A 15,772-nucleotide genomic window follows, 5' to 3' on the forward strand; every position below is an offset into this window, starting at 1 on the left:
CCCGGGAAGAGCGCAATGATGGTGCCAACTTGGGCCAGTGAAGCAATGTCCTGAAGAACAAAATGATAGCAACTTGTCTGTTCCCCTTCCCCCAATTCCCCAGCACTGTTCCCTTCCCCCCAATACCCCAATAAAAATCTTTAAAAAAAATGCAGAAATAACATTAACTTAAACACAATAATAAAATCCAAACAAGGCCTGTTCCCCACCCTCACTCAACCTCCACATTAACTTTCCTTTTAAAATGCAGGTGGCATCAGAGTCAATATTTGCAGTTAATATTTGTCTCACTCTGGGATTTACTACATTCAATGAACCTACAAAAAGCACTTAATGTCAAGAGTAGGTATTCCAGGTGTCTAGAAGTCTTAGCTGAAAATAAGCACCATCTTAGCTGATGAGAAAAACTGAGGCTAACAGTGCAGTAAAACTCAAGAGGTTTTCTTTTTGTTTAAATTTATTAAATGCTCATGAATTCCAGAGTGACTGAAAGAAAGCAAGACAATTTGCAAAATGATACCAAATCCTTTCCCTTTCTTTCCGCTATTTACATGTTGCATTCAGGAAATGATTTAAAATACACAGTTCCAGCAACTCTACATCAGCCACACAAATCATAGAAAGAAAATGTACAGGGAGTCCAAAAATAATTTATGTTTGGCTTTGGGATATGTTCTATAGTCATATTTTCAGATGGGTGTAACTATTGTTCTGGGAATTCATTAAAACAAAATAATGACGGTACAAGATGAAGAATCAACAAAGAGAAAGCTGGAAAATGTACCAGTTTCCCCACAGGGACCTTACAAACTCCTTCCTGTAACCCACTGACACAGAACTACTCAGCTAAATTGAGCTGCCTCATTCCAAACATTTCCTGGAGCCACTATCTGGTTCACTGTTTGGGTTATAAAGTGTTTCTTTAATAAGTACATAGAAATAAAAGGTCAACAAAAGAAAATTAGAAGAAGCAAGTATATCAAGCAAAACAGATGCTATGAATGAGAGTTCAACTAAGGAAATAAATACAATCAGTAAAACTCCAAGTGATATTTGCCCATGGATAATTCATTCTGGTAGTCTTTGGTTTTATTTTGCAGATATAAAGAAGTTCAAGAGAAAAACTTAAAGCAGCAGAAAAATGAGGGAATAATGTAAAGTTCTTTAAAGCTGAGGTTTGAATCCGTGTCTAGTTGAACTCTAAGCCTAGTGTTCTTTCCATAATACTCTGGGGTTTCACTATGACATGTTGGTCCAGAGAATGGCACATCTGGAATAAATCAAACCTCTAGATGGTCACAAGCCTGAGGTCGGTTAGAATTTAGGGTAGGCTAGGAACAAAGCAAGGGGATTTGATTTATTATCCCAACTGGTGGATTACATATAGGGCTTGTCATATAACAGAGGCCTAGGGAGGAGGGCAATCAGGGGAACATGCTGTTTTGGCTGATATTTGTATTACATAGCTGATGCTTTCAGCCTAAAGGCACTTTCAGTGCCTTTTGTCACTTTCTTGCTTAAAATCATAAGCTGGTTTCCCATTGCCTATAGGGTCACATTTAAATTTATTTTCACTGCATTCAGGGCCCTATCAAATATATTAATAGATCCCATCTACCCAGAGAGACTTATCTCCTGCCACAAATTTGTTATACTCCACATAGGCCATGTACTTTGATGCCTCCATGCCTTTGCTCAGGTCAGATACTCTGTCTGGAATCCCACCCAGCCCCCATCCTCTTTACAGCCTGGTGAAATCCCATTCAATCCATCTAGGGCCAGGTCAAAGAGGCTTGTCCCTTAACACCCTCTTTGTTCAGACACCTATGTTGATTGCATAACCTCTTCCACTGGATCTTGCGTCTATACACACCATGTCCTTCTCATTTCTGTTGTCCCAGCAACTCTAGTGTTCCAGAGTGCATGTTCAATAAATGCTTATTGAGGAGGATTACAGTTCGAAAGGAAGGGTTAAGAGCCAGTCAACATATTTATATGGCTGACACTCAATAAATCTATGCCTTGCACTATAAGCGTAGGGAATTGGAGATACAAAAAGCATTTGTTACCTGTCACTACTCTCAAGGAATTTATGATCTAGTCAGGGAGAAAACTTTCACATAATGCAATGACACAACAGCTAGGTATTACACTTTTAGAATAAAAGTGCAACTGGCATTCAGAAAATGGAGGGCAGATTGTAAGCCAGAGAAGGCTTCATGGAAGAGAGAGCGTATTCTAAACCCAGAAAAAAAGTGACCAAAGGCATGAGGTGAGAAAGAGGCTGGCATTTGTGCTTGACTAGAGGACAGGGTAGGTATCTTTGAGTAAAATACATGAAGCTTGATCATGATGAATTTGGGAAGCCAATGGGGTCACTGTGGCTTTTGAGGAGCAACATGATAAAAATATAATTTTAAGAGGTAAGTTTGGCAGCAGTGGGCTGGAGGAGAGAGAGGAGGAGAGTGCTAGGGAGGCAGTTTGCTACTTCGAGTTTCAATGTAGGTGATTTGGGATGGAGGAGGAGTGCATATTTCCAACAGGTATACTGAAAGAGCCAGGTTTGGGGTGGGATGATGCTAGTTTGTGGTATAGCATACTAGCATCTTGTTTTACTAGTGACAGTGACACATGTCGGTTCAAATAAATTAATACTTCCATCTCAACTAGCCCATTTGGTAAACACAAATGTATAAACCAATGGGCGGGCTAACACACATGACCTTTCAAATGAAAATACAAAGTGCATCACATATTCCAATGCTAACAAGCACAAAGAAGCAATACACTTTTCTATTTCTTATTTTCGCTCCACAAAAAAAATCTGTTGACCTGCACATGGCATTCTGTATATTATTCATATTAATATGAAAATAGTTTTGATCTTGCAGCCCCCCTAAAAAGGGTCTCAGTAATTGCCAGTGCACTCTTTGAGAGTTTCTGAAGTAGAGGAAACACACAGAATGGAGAAACTATACCTGGACAAAACCCATGAGATGGCTACAGAAGTGCCATGAGGTTCAAAGACAAGGGTCTATCAGGCCTAACAAAAACAAGACTCAAAATTTACAGATTTCTTTCACTTTGAAATATACTATTAAATAGATTTTAACAAACTGAATACAGCATCACATTGAAAGGTTTGCCTGATATAAAGAGGGTTTATTTCAAGAACACAAGACTAGTATCACAAGAGAAACTATCAACATAACTTATCAGATTGTTAGATCAAATTTTTAAAGCCATACTTATCTCAACAGATGTCAAGAATGGATTTTTTAAATTTACATTTATTCTGAATTTTAAAAAATATTCCAGACAGATGATTTCTTTCTTGACATGATATAGATTATTTAAATTAAAACGAAGAAGCAAAGCATCATTCCCTTTAATTCAGAAAGGAAATGATGCCTCTTATTGCCAATTATATTTAACACAATACCAAACAACTTTAAGAGGAAAAAAGTAAGGAATGTACTATAGGTCTTTGAATAACATCATTTCATTCAGCGTCATATTGTTATAATGTTGATGAGCTGCTGTAGGAACTTAACCCTTATTTACATCAGTTAGCCTGTGGTAAAGTTGGTTTTGTTATATCTTGTTTTGTTTGAAGTTGTAGAACCTATCAATAATGTTAATTGAAGACTTACTGTCTATAGAAAAGAGAGAAATATGATATTCTGATCTTTGAATTACATGAACACATATCTATACAACTCTAAGAATATTAACTAAAAATAAAGATAATACACAAATTCAGAAATTATAATGTAAATATATATTAAAAAACAGCATTTCTATGTACTACCATAGAAGTACAAAATACAATATTTATGATAGAGGCATAACCTCAAAACACAATATTACTCTAAAATTTATAAAAGCCAAACAGGAGGAAAACAAGGAAGACATAAATCGACAAAGATTTATCATGCTCTTGGATACAAAGTCTGATTATAATAATGAAACAGATCCTAATAGGAATTATATTATATCTATATATTAATCTAAAGTCCCCATGGCATCCTTTATATAACTTGAAAAATTGATAGTGAAATTCATCTGGAAGAATAAGTAGGCAAGAATACTAGTATACTCATGTATTTTCTTAAATGTAAATATGGCAAACTTATTCTGTCAGACTAACATTCTACAAAAAAAGAATCATCAAAACCTTATGGGAATTAAGAATACAGATTCTAGCAATAGATACAAACTATTATAAGAACTTAATAGTTGATAAACCAGAAGTGACACAAATATAAGGGAAGAATCACTTTCCAGTAAAGAGTTGAGAGACTGCTAGATATCAAAATGGAAAACAATATAGGATTGCAAGATATACCATATGAAAATAAATCCCAGGTGGGTTTTTTAAAGTTGGTTTTAAAAAGAACACAGAATAGTATATTTATCCAAGATGTAGAGAACAGACAGAATTTTTTCTGACTATGGAAAGATATAAAATGATTAATTCATATGTACTAAAATAAATAATTTTTTGCATTAAGGAATGTATGCAATAAAATGAAGTGAAAGGAACAGAAAGAGAACATACCTGTGTAATCACTGATAAAGGTAATAGAAATCATGGATACAAATATCCAAGTAAAAATCAAAGGAAGGCTTCCGGTTCCTGGGCAAGCATGTAAGGACCTTGGAAGTCATCACTCTCATCCTCACAATGAGAAAAAAGCTGAACAAACTGAAAATCCACAACTCTCTTTAGATCTATCAGAGAACTGAGGTCACAGAGCAAACTGCTGACCCCCAAATTGGGGAGACAGGCTGATAAAAGAATCACAGCTCATACAAGCAGAAACCTCCATGGGAACCAGTACCAGGGTAGGATACCTTAAATTATAATTGAAGAATAGTTGGAGGCTCAGTGTGGACAAGTTTGAGAGTTAAGAACTAGACAGGGCTCAGTCTTACGGGGACCCTACACTTCTGTAAATTTTGCCTCCAGGAGCCCTACTGGTTCTCATAGTGAAGACCAGAGAAAAATCCCCTTGTGCTTCCAGCAGGGGGCAGAGAAATGAACCACAGCTTTCTGTTCATCTTAAGGCCAGCCCTCAAGAGAAGCTATTTTAACAGAGCCTAACCAATTTAGGGGGGAAAACAAAGAAACAACAAAAATCTCAACTCTAGCGCCCTCTAGTCTTCCTGTCTCACATAAGGGGAAACAAACAAACAAAAAAACCTGAGAAGCACTTCTGAAGTTTACAGCCAAGGGGTACAGGCTCACTAAAAGACTCAAACCTAATCATAGGACTATAGAACACTTCCTCTCCCCCTACACCTTACTACCACATCGATAGGGCTCCTGAATTACAACAAGGGAATACAACTACAAGAACTGTAGGTCTTAAACCTTATTTAAAAAGTCATCTCTAGGGGAAACAAATACACAGGAGAAACAAACAAACAAAAAGACACTAGAAGAAATTTTAGCCTCTGACGCATGTAGCTACAGCAAACAGTAAACACATCCTAACCCCTATCCAGGTAAACATAAAACCTCACATTAAAGGCCTATTTACCTCAGTTACTTTTTTAATCCATATGTCATATCCCAGCTTGCAATGAAAAATTACAAGGCATATTAAAAGAAAACAAAGCACAGCACAGAGAGACAGAGCAAGCATCAGAACCAGAGTCAGATATAGAAAAAATATTGGCGTTAGCACAATAGCAATTTAAAACAATTATGATTAATATGCTAAGGGTCCTAATGGAAAAGGTGGACAATAAGAAAGAACAGATGGGCAATGTAAGCAGGGAGATAGAAACTCTAAGAAAAAATCGAAATGAAATGTGAAAGATCTGTAAAAGAAAAAAGACTGTCTTTGATGGCCCATCAATAGACTAGATACAGCAGAGGAAAAGAATTAGCAAGCTTGAAGAAATGTCAATAGGTTGAATAACTATGGTGCACACCTGAAACTAATATTGTATGTTAGCTATATTTTATTTTGTTATTGTTGCTGTCTTCATTGCATTTATTTATGTATTAATTTTATGTTAGCTATATTTTAATAATCCTTTTTAAAATGTCAATAGAAACTTCCAAAACTGAAATGCAAAGGGAATAAAAAAAATGAATATCAAAAACTGTGGGACAATTACAAAAAATGTAACAAATGTATAACGGGAATACCAGGAGAAGAAAGGAATAGAAAAAATAGCCATGCATCACTTAATGATAAGGATGCATTCTGAGAAATGCACTGTTAGGCAATTTCATCATTCTGCAAACATGATAGAGTGCACTTACACAAACCTAGATGGTAGAGCCTACTCCACACATAGGCTATATGGTACAGACTATTTACAAACCTGTGTGGCATGTACCTGTACTGAATACTGTTGGCAATTGTAACACCATGGTAAGTATTTGTGTATCTAAATATATCTAAACATGAAAAGGTACAGTAAAAATATGGTATAAGAGATAAAAACTGTACACCTGTATAGGGCACTTACCATGAACAGAGCTGGCAGGACTGGCAGTTGCTCTGGGTGAGTCAGTGAGTGAGTGATGAGTGAGTGTGAAGGCCTAGGTTATCACGGTACACTAATGCAGACTTTATCATCACTGTCCCACAAGCTCTCCCCCTACTTCCTTCTGAAAGGATCAGAAATAGAACAGCAAAGCTGTCAATGCTGCTCCACGAACAGGGATGTGGGTTGGATTGTTTGGAAATATGGAGGAGAAACTGGCTGAGTAAGGTATAGATTACCATTATAATGACTGCCAGGAGGGAGTGGAAGGTAGCCTGAGGATCATTAGGAATAAGAAATCAAAATGGAGAGATAAAGAAACATAGGGATTATCATGGCAATGTGGTTGACTATATTGTAGGTTGGAGCAGTGATCAGATTAAAGAACTTTGTGATATTCATTTAAAAAAAGAAGGTGTGGGCCAGTGGAGTGGCTTAATTGGTTAAGAGTTGGCTTAAGAGCAGGAGCTCTGAGCAACACGGCCGCCGGTTCAATTCCCACATGGGCCAGTGACACTGCACCCGAGCTGAGCTGTTGCTGAACTGCCAACAGGTGACAGGATGTAACAACAAGATTGCCTGTTCGCTGGTGGGCTACGTCCACCTGCAACTAAGACTGAAGTCAGCACCTTGAGCTGAGTTGCCAACTGGATGCTCAGTGGATAGAGTGTGCACTCTTAACAACAAGGCTGCTGGTTCGACTCCCGCATGGGATGGTAGCTACGCCCACCCACAACTAAGATTGAACACAGCACCTTGAGCTTAGAGGCCATGAGCTGCCAACGCGAAGCCAGATGGCGACTGGCGCCCTCCCCAACAAAGATTGAAGAACAACAACTTGGCTGGTCCCCTTCCCCACTTCCCTAATAAAATCTTTTAAAAAAAGGTGTTTAACATGGAGAAAGTGCAGAACTGAGGACTCAATGTTTTGACTTTGAAATTTTGTTTTTGGTTCCATTGACCCTGTCTGGCACAAAGGGCTCTCCCTGGCATTGAACTGATAAAAAAAAAATAAAACTTATCTATGTTTTACATCATTACAACCTGAAAATATTTCCAAAGTACAGGGACATGCTGGCTCGACACTACCACAAAAAAGCTTTTATTAACGTGGCAGTGGCATTTAATATTTGTTAAAGTAGCTCCTGTGTACCTCTCTGTACTTGTGCAGAATCTTAGGTCCTCAACAAAGAATTTAGAGCAATGTACCCTGAAGAGCATCAGGCAAGATCTGGGAGGGCTGTAGCACCTCTGAACATAACAGGCATCTCTGTAATGAAACAGGTCAGTGGCTGACTGATTGGGATATAATCTATGTACTCAAAATTGAGGTGTTGTGATTGAGAGGGAATCTATTGCCAAGCCCCACAAATACAGTTCCTATTAGAGAAAAAAAAATTCCTCCTGAACCACATATTCTGTTTCTTACAGGAAATCCAGCTCCATTATAACCTTATGGGACCACCATCATATATGCAGTCTGTCATTGACTAAAACATCCTTATGTGGCACATGACTGCATTTAAAGCAATAGTGACTGAGAATGTCCTAAAATTCATGATAGATACCAAACTACAGGTCCAGAAAGCTCAGAGAACACTAAGGAGGATAAATATTTTAAAATCTACAACTAGGCATATCATATCCAAACTGGAAAAAAATCAAAGACAAAGAAAAAATTTTGAAAGTAGCCAAAGGAAAATGATGCCTTCCTTACAGAAAAGCAAGGATACAACTTATATCAGACTTCTTTCCAGAAAACATTCAATCAAGAAGAGAGAAGAATGAAATAAAGGATTGAAAAGAACCACCAATGTATTGAGGGGGGGAGTGGGGCAGCAGATTGGGGGAGGGGGGTTGTCACTTTGAGGGGTAAAACGTATAACTAGTGCACTGTGTTGTACACCTGAAACTAATTAAAAAATAAAAAAGAACCACCAATGAAGAATTCTGAGTCCAGAGAAATAATCCCTTAAAACTGAATGAGAAAAAAATATTTTTTCTCAGAAAAACAAAAATTAAGGGAATTTGTCAATATACCTGCCTTGAAGGAAATGTTAAAAGAAATTCTTCAGAAAGAAGAAAAATTATACAGGTCAGTCAGAAACTCAGACCTACAAAAAGAAAGGAAGAGTGCTAGAGAAGGAATAAATAAAGGTAAAATATTTTCTTATTCTTTTTTCCCTTACCTGCCTTCTGTTAAAAATCGAGGTATAATTGACATATAACATTGTATTAGTTTTAGGTATGCAATGTAATGATTTGATATTTGTATATATTGTGAAATAATCACATTAAGTCTCGTTAACATTTAGTTGTTTTTCTTATTCTTAATTGATCCAACAGATAATGTTTGTTCAAAATAATAATAGCAACACTGCATTTGGTGATGATAGCATACAGATAAGTAAAATGAAAGACAGCAATGTTATAAAGGACAGGAGAAGGGAAGTAGGAATACTCTGTTATATAGCACTTGCATGATCCATGAAGTAGTATTGTGTTATTTGAAAAAAGACTTGGATTAGTTGTAAATGTATTGGGTTGTCATAAAAGTCATGATGCATTTTAGCAACAAAAAACATAGAAAAAATACATCATGACTTTTCCAACAACCCAATATATTGCAAATACAATGCAACCACTGGGAAAAAAAAGTTTTTAAAAAAGAAGTATAATTTATATGCTAAGAGAGGAGAAAAACAGAATCATACAAAATGCTCAATTGAAACCAGAGAAGGTAGAAAAAGAGTGGAAGGCAAAAAATAAGAAAAAAACGACATGGACAACAAATAGTAAACAGTAAGAAATATGGCAGACAATATGGACTCAATCATATCAGTAATCACTTTAAACATCAATGGTCTAAATATACCAGTTGAAAGACAGAGATTACCAGAGTGGGTAAAAATACAGTATCCCACAATGTTTTCTACAAGAAACCTACCTTAAATATAAAGACACAGATTAAAAGGAAAGAGATGGAGTAAGATATAACATGCTACCACTAACCGAAAGGAAGCTAAAGTAGCTATATTAATTTCAGATAAAGCAGACTTCAGAGCAAGGAAATTTATCAGGGATGAAGAGGGGCATTACATAATGATAAAGGGTCAGTTCTCTAAGAAATCATAACAATCCTTAACATATATGTACCTAATGATAGAGCATAAAAACACATGAGGCAAAAACTGATAGAATGGCAAAGAGAAATAGATGAAGCCACTGTTATAGCTGGAGACTTCAACACCCCTCCACTAGAAATGGACAGATCCAGCAGCAGAAAATTAGTAAAGACACAGTTGAACTAAACAGAATCATCAATCAACTGGATCTAATTGACATCTGTAGAATACTTTATCTAACAACAGCATCAGAATACAGACTTCTCAAGCTCACATGGAACATTCACTAAGATAGATGACATTTGGGGCCATGATATACACTTTAACAAATTAAAAATAATCCCAGAAATCATACAAAGTCTACTCTCAGATAATAATGGAATTAAACTAGAAATCAGTAACAGAAAGATAGCTGGAAAAACCCAAAATACTTTAATGATCAAACAACACACTTCTAAATAACACATGGTTCAAAGAAGAAGTTGCAAGAGAAATTTTAAAAACCACTGTGAACTAAATGAAAATGAAAAAAAAAACTGATCAAAGTTTGTGGGGTACAGCAAAAACAGTGCTTAGAAGGAAATTTATAGCATTGAATGTATATCTTACAAAAGAAGAAAGATTTAAAATCAATCACCTGAGCTTCCACTTTAGGAAACTAGAAAAAGAAGAGCAAATTAAACCCAAAGTAAATAGAAGAAAACAAATAATAAAAATTAGAGTAGAAATCAATGAAGTTGAAGACAGGAAATCAATTTTTTAAAATTGGGTCTTTGAAAAGATCAATAAAATTAACCAACCTCTAGCCAGGTTAACTAAGAAAAAAAGAGAAGATACAAATTACTAGTATCAAAACTGAAACAACGATCATCACCATTCATCACATGAACATTACAAAGATAATAAAGAAATATTATTAGCAATTCTATGGTCACAAATTTGATAACCTTGATGAAACAGACCAGTTCCTTGAAAGATATAAACTATGAAAACTCATACAAAGAGAAACAGATCAGTGAATATGTCTCTCTCTCTCTCTCTCTCTCTCTCTCTCTATATATATATATATATATATATATATATATATATATATATATATATATATAAGAAAATTGAATCAATAATTAATAACCTTCCAAAACAGAAAGCACCAGATATAGATGGGATCACTGGTGAATTCTACCAAATATTTAAAATAGAAATTATATCAATTTTCTACAATCTCTTTAAAAAATAGAAGCAGAGATAATGCTTCCTAACTCATTCTATGAGGCTAGAGTTATCGTAATACCAAAACAAGACAAAACACATTACAAGAAAACTATAGACCAATATCTCTCATAAACATAGTTGCAAAAATCCTCAACACAATATTAGCAGATCAAATTCAACAATGTATAAAAACAATTATATATCATGACCAACTGTGATTTATTTCAGGCATGCAAGGTGGGCCCAACTTTTAAAAAATCTATTAGTTGTCTTTTCCTGCAACTCCTGCTCCATCTTCGTATAGTAAGACTCCATGCTATCATTTGAAGTCTGTGGGGTTAATTGTATCCCATTAGACATACGGCATGTGAAATCCTTATTAAAGGAAACTATTTTTGCAAAAATAAAAATTAAAAATTAAAAAAATCTATTAATGTAATGCATCACATCAACAGGATAAAGAAGAAAAACCTTACCAATCAATCAAAAAACCCCACAACATTGTATAAAATCCAGCATCCATTCATGATAAAAAAAATTCTCAGCAAACTAGGAATGAAGGGTAACTTCCTTAATTTGATAAAGCACATCTACAAAAGACCTAGAGCTAGCATCATACTTAATGGTGAGAAAATACCATGTTTCCCCGAAAATAAGACCTAACCAGAAAATAAGTCCTAATACGATTTTTCAGGATGTTTGTAATATAAGCCCTACCCCAAACATAAACCCTAGTTAAGATCATCAGCCTGACATTACTGTTTGAATAAATGTAGATTTTTGTACATGAATAAATGTAGATTGTTGGAGCAAAAATTAATATAAAACCCAGTCTTATTTTCGGGGAAACATGGTAGATGCTTTCCTGCTAAGATCAGGGGCAAGGCAAGGGTGTCGGCACTCACCACTCCTCTTCAGCCTCTTACTGAAAGTCCCAACTAATGCAAAACGACAAGAAAAGGAAACAAAAGGTTTACAAATCAGGAAGGAAGAAGTAATGTTGTGCTTGTTCAAATTGTGTTTGATGACATGATTGTCTATACAGAAAAATCCCAAAGAGCCAACCCCAAACTCCTGAAACTGATAAGTGACTATAGCAAGGTTGCAGAATACAAGGTTAACATACAAAACTGAACTGCTTTCTTATATATCAGCAATGAACAATCGGACTTTGACATTTAAAACACAATGCCATTGACATTTTAGCACCAAAAATGCAATGATTAGGTATAAATCTAACAAAGAATGTTTAAGATCAATAAGAAGAAAACTACAAAACTGTGATGAAAGAAATCGAAGATCTAAATAAATAGAGACATAATCTATGCACCCAGATAGGAAGACTCAATATTGCCAAGATGTCAGTTTTTCCCAACTTGAGCTATAGATTCAATGCAATCCCCATCAAAATCCCAACAAGCTATTTTGTGGATATTGACAACGTGATTCTAAAGTTTATATTGATGCTTACCAATATAAATGACCCAGAATAACCAACACAACACTGAAGAAGAACAAAGTTGGAGCACTGACATTATCCAACTTCAAGACTTACTCTAAAGCTACAATAATTGAGACAGTGTGGTATTCAGTTGGTTAAGAGCTCACTCAAGAGTGCAAGGTCTGAGCAACAGTGCTTCGATGCCCGGCCCAAGATGAGCTACCAACAGGCGGCAGGATGGCTCAGCTAAAAATAAAAATAAAAAAAAATAAGAAATAATAATTTTAAAAAACCACGACAGTGTGGTATTGGTGAAAGAATAGACAAATTGATCAATGGAACAGAATAGAAAGCCTAGAAATAGACCCACACAAATACAGTCAACTGATCTTTGACAAAGGAGCAAAGGCAATTCAATGGAGAAAGGATAGTCTTTTCAATAAATGGTGCTGTAACAACTGGACATTTACATGCAAAGAAAAAAATTTAGATACAGATCTTCAACTTTCACAAAATATAACTCAAAATGAACCATAGACCTAAATGTAAAATGCAAAACTATAAAACTCCTAGAAGATAACAGAGGAGAAAATCTAGGTGACCTCAGGTTTGGCGATGAGTTTTTAGATATAACACCAAAAGTATGATCTATGAAAGAAAGACTTGATACGTTGGACTTCGTTAAAATTAAAAACTTCTGCTCTGCAAAAGCCACTGCTAATAGAATGAAAAGATAAGTCACATACTGGGAGAAAATATTTGCAAAATACATACCTGATAATGGACAAATATCCAAAATATAAAAAGAATTCTTAAAATTCAACAAGAAAAAGAATATCCCAATTTAAAAAAAGGATCCAAAAATCTGAACCTAAACAAAGAAGATATACAGATGGCAAATAAGCATATGAAAAGATGTTCAATATCATGTGTGATTAGATAACTGCAAGTTAAAACAAAAATGAGATACCACTACACACCTATTAGAATGGCTAAAATCCAAAACACTGGCACCAGATGCTGACGAGGCTGTGAAACAACTGAACTCTCATTGCTGGTGGGAATACAAAATAGTACAGACACTTTGGGGGACAGCTTGGTGGTTTCTCACAAAACTAAACATACTCTTTTACTATACAATCCAGTAATTGTACTCCTTGGTATTTACCCAAATGATTTGAAAATGTATGTCCACACGAAAACCTTCACACAGATGCTTACAGCAGCTTTACTCATAATTGCCATAAGTTGGAAGAAACCAAGATGTCCCTCAGTACGTGAATGGATAGACAAACTGTAGTATATCTCAACAATGCAATATTATTCAGCGATAAAAATAAATGATCTATTGAGCCACAAAAATATATGGAGGAGTCTCACATGAAGTAAAAGAAATTCTGCATGATTCCAATCATATGCTATTTTGGAAAAGACAAACCTATGTAGACAATAAAAAGATCAGTGTTTGTCAGGCGTTTGGGAGGAGGGAGGAATGAATAGGCAGAGCATGGAGGAGGGTTTTTGGAACAGTGAAACCACTCTGTATATTATAATAGATACATGTCATTATACATTTTTCCAAACCCATAGAATGTACACCACCCAAGAGGTAACTCTAATATAAACTATAGACTTTAGTTAATAATATATCAATATTGGCCCATCAATTGTGACAGGTTTACTACACTAACAACAAGATGTTAATAATAGTAAAAACAGGTGTGAGAATACATGGTAATTCCTGTATTTTCTGCTTAATTTTTCTATAAACCTAAAACTGCTGAAAACACTCTATTAAGTTCAAACAAATCAGAGATTGAAATAGCAGTATACATATAAGGAAAATTTGACTCAAAAATCATCCTGTGTAAATCAGGAATCTGTATTAAAGTTAATTAAACCTGTAGTTCTCAAAGTTCAAGGTGCGCCAGAATCCCCTGGAGGGCTTGTTAAAACACAGCCTGTCCCCCCCACACACACACACACAACTTTCTAATTCCCTAGATCTGAGCTGGGGAATGCTGACCCCGCTGACCATGCGCATCAAAAGAGATGTAGGGGCCGGCCGAGTGGCTCCATTGGTTAAGAGCTTGCTCAACAGCGGTTCAAGTCCCAGCCGGAGCTGAGCAGCTGCTGAGCTGCCAACAGGTGGCAGGATGGCTCAGCTAAAAATAAATAAATAAATAAATAAATAAATAAATAAATAAATAAATAAATAAATAAAAGAGAGATGTACAGTCTGTGGGGAAACAAACCAAAGCTGACCAGTAACCAAAATGGGGTTTTAGGGTATACAAAAGTTAAGGAGCACATATTGAACAACCTGAGTCTCTTCTGCAGAGTATATTGGGAGAAGTTGGGAGAGAAGGATCAAGAGTCAGAATTTTTAAGTTCTGTTTAAGAACTTGAGAAAGAAGATTGAAATGTAATGTTTGTATCTTCCTTTCCTTTCCTTCCCTGTCCTTTCCCTTCTTTTCCTTCTCTCTCCCCTCCCCCTCTTCCTCCTCCTCCTCCTCCTCCTTCTTCTTCTTTCTCTCTCTCTCTCACCATTTGTAATACTGTACTCTTCTGCTGATCTGAAAATCATAAATCTGTAATGGGCAATGGGCAAAGGCACTAAGAAAGGTAGGAATGAATAGATCAGCCTACCTGAAGTGGAGAGTATACTGGAGAATACTGCTAAGGCCATAGTCAGGACAGGCTAAAAATGCTAGACTAAATCTGAATTCTCTAACCCCTCCTGCCTTTCTCTTAATGATTTATCCTAGATAGCTTAACTCACAGGACTGTCACCTCATTTCCAGGAAACAAAAATGTGCTATTGATATGCAACTCTGAACTCTGAGACAATATTCTTCTGCCTCTCTTTACTCCCAGATGTGTTTAAAAGTGGATGGAAAGCAGATTAAGAGTTTCTAAGAAACTCCTGTACGTGCCCACAAGGCCAAACACCCAATGCTATTTTGCACTGTAATATTTCTAGCAACCAGCATAGCGGCTGGCACATAGTAAATGCCCCCTAAATAACTGCTGAAAGAATGACCAAGCCTGAGGGAAGCAACGTAAAGATGAACAGTCCTATACGATCACAATGCACACTGTCCTTAGGCCCAGGCATGTAGATGGTGGATTCAGAAAGCATGGCACACATGTGCAATGATATGAGAGGGAGCCGACTTGAAGGCCCGAGGGCTGGAAGAGCGTGTGTACATCCATGTGCAAGCTCCTCCACCGGCCCACAGTGACAAGGCCCATCCTGACCCACTACATGTGTGCATAACAGGTAATGAGGAAATTTACTCTCCTGTATGCTCCCAGTAGTCTGCTAAAAAGAAGGGATGCACCGTTCTGTGCATGGTGGGAAAAAATGGGAGGTTCATTTACTCACACATTGAAACCTGTGGGCACAATAATAAAGATCTTTATTCTTCCACAAACCCACTAGACAGCAAGGCCACCCACATCCTCAATACCCAGAAGCCACTCA

At 36.3% G+C, this 15,772-nt stretch overlaps 1 protein-coding gene across 2 annotated transcripts in view; it reads right to left on the reverse strand.

The window, feature by feature from the left end:
• CLCN5 (Cl-/H+ antiporter 5) overlaps positions 1-15,772 on the reverse strand; it is a 153,448-nt gene that overhangs the window by 42,970 nt on the left and 94,706 nt on the right. The window contains exon 3 of one of the 2 annotated variants that reach the window (XM_019631680.1): positions 11,750-11,782. The exons of the other annotated variant lie outside the window; for it this stretch is intronic. Coding sequence (XP_019487225.1) covers positions 11,750-11,782 — 33 coding nt within the window. The remainder of the gene's footprint in view (positions 1-11,749; positions 11,783-15,772) is intronic. 2 annotated transcript variants of the gene reach the window in all.

This window comes from Hipposideros armiger, unplaced genomic scaffold, assembly GCF_001890085.2.
Source record: "Hipposideros armiger isolate ML-2016 unplaced genomic scaffold, ASM189008v1 scaffold_1032, whole genome shotgun sequence".
In the NCBI taxonomy this organism is placed as follows: domain Eukaryota; kingdom Metazoa; phylum Chordata; class Mammalia; order Chiroptera; family Hipposideridae; genus Hipposideros; species Hipposideros armiger.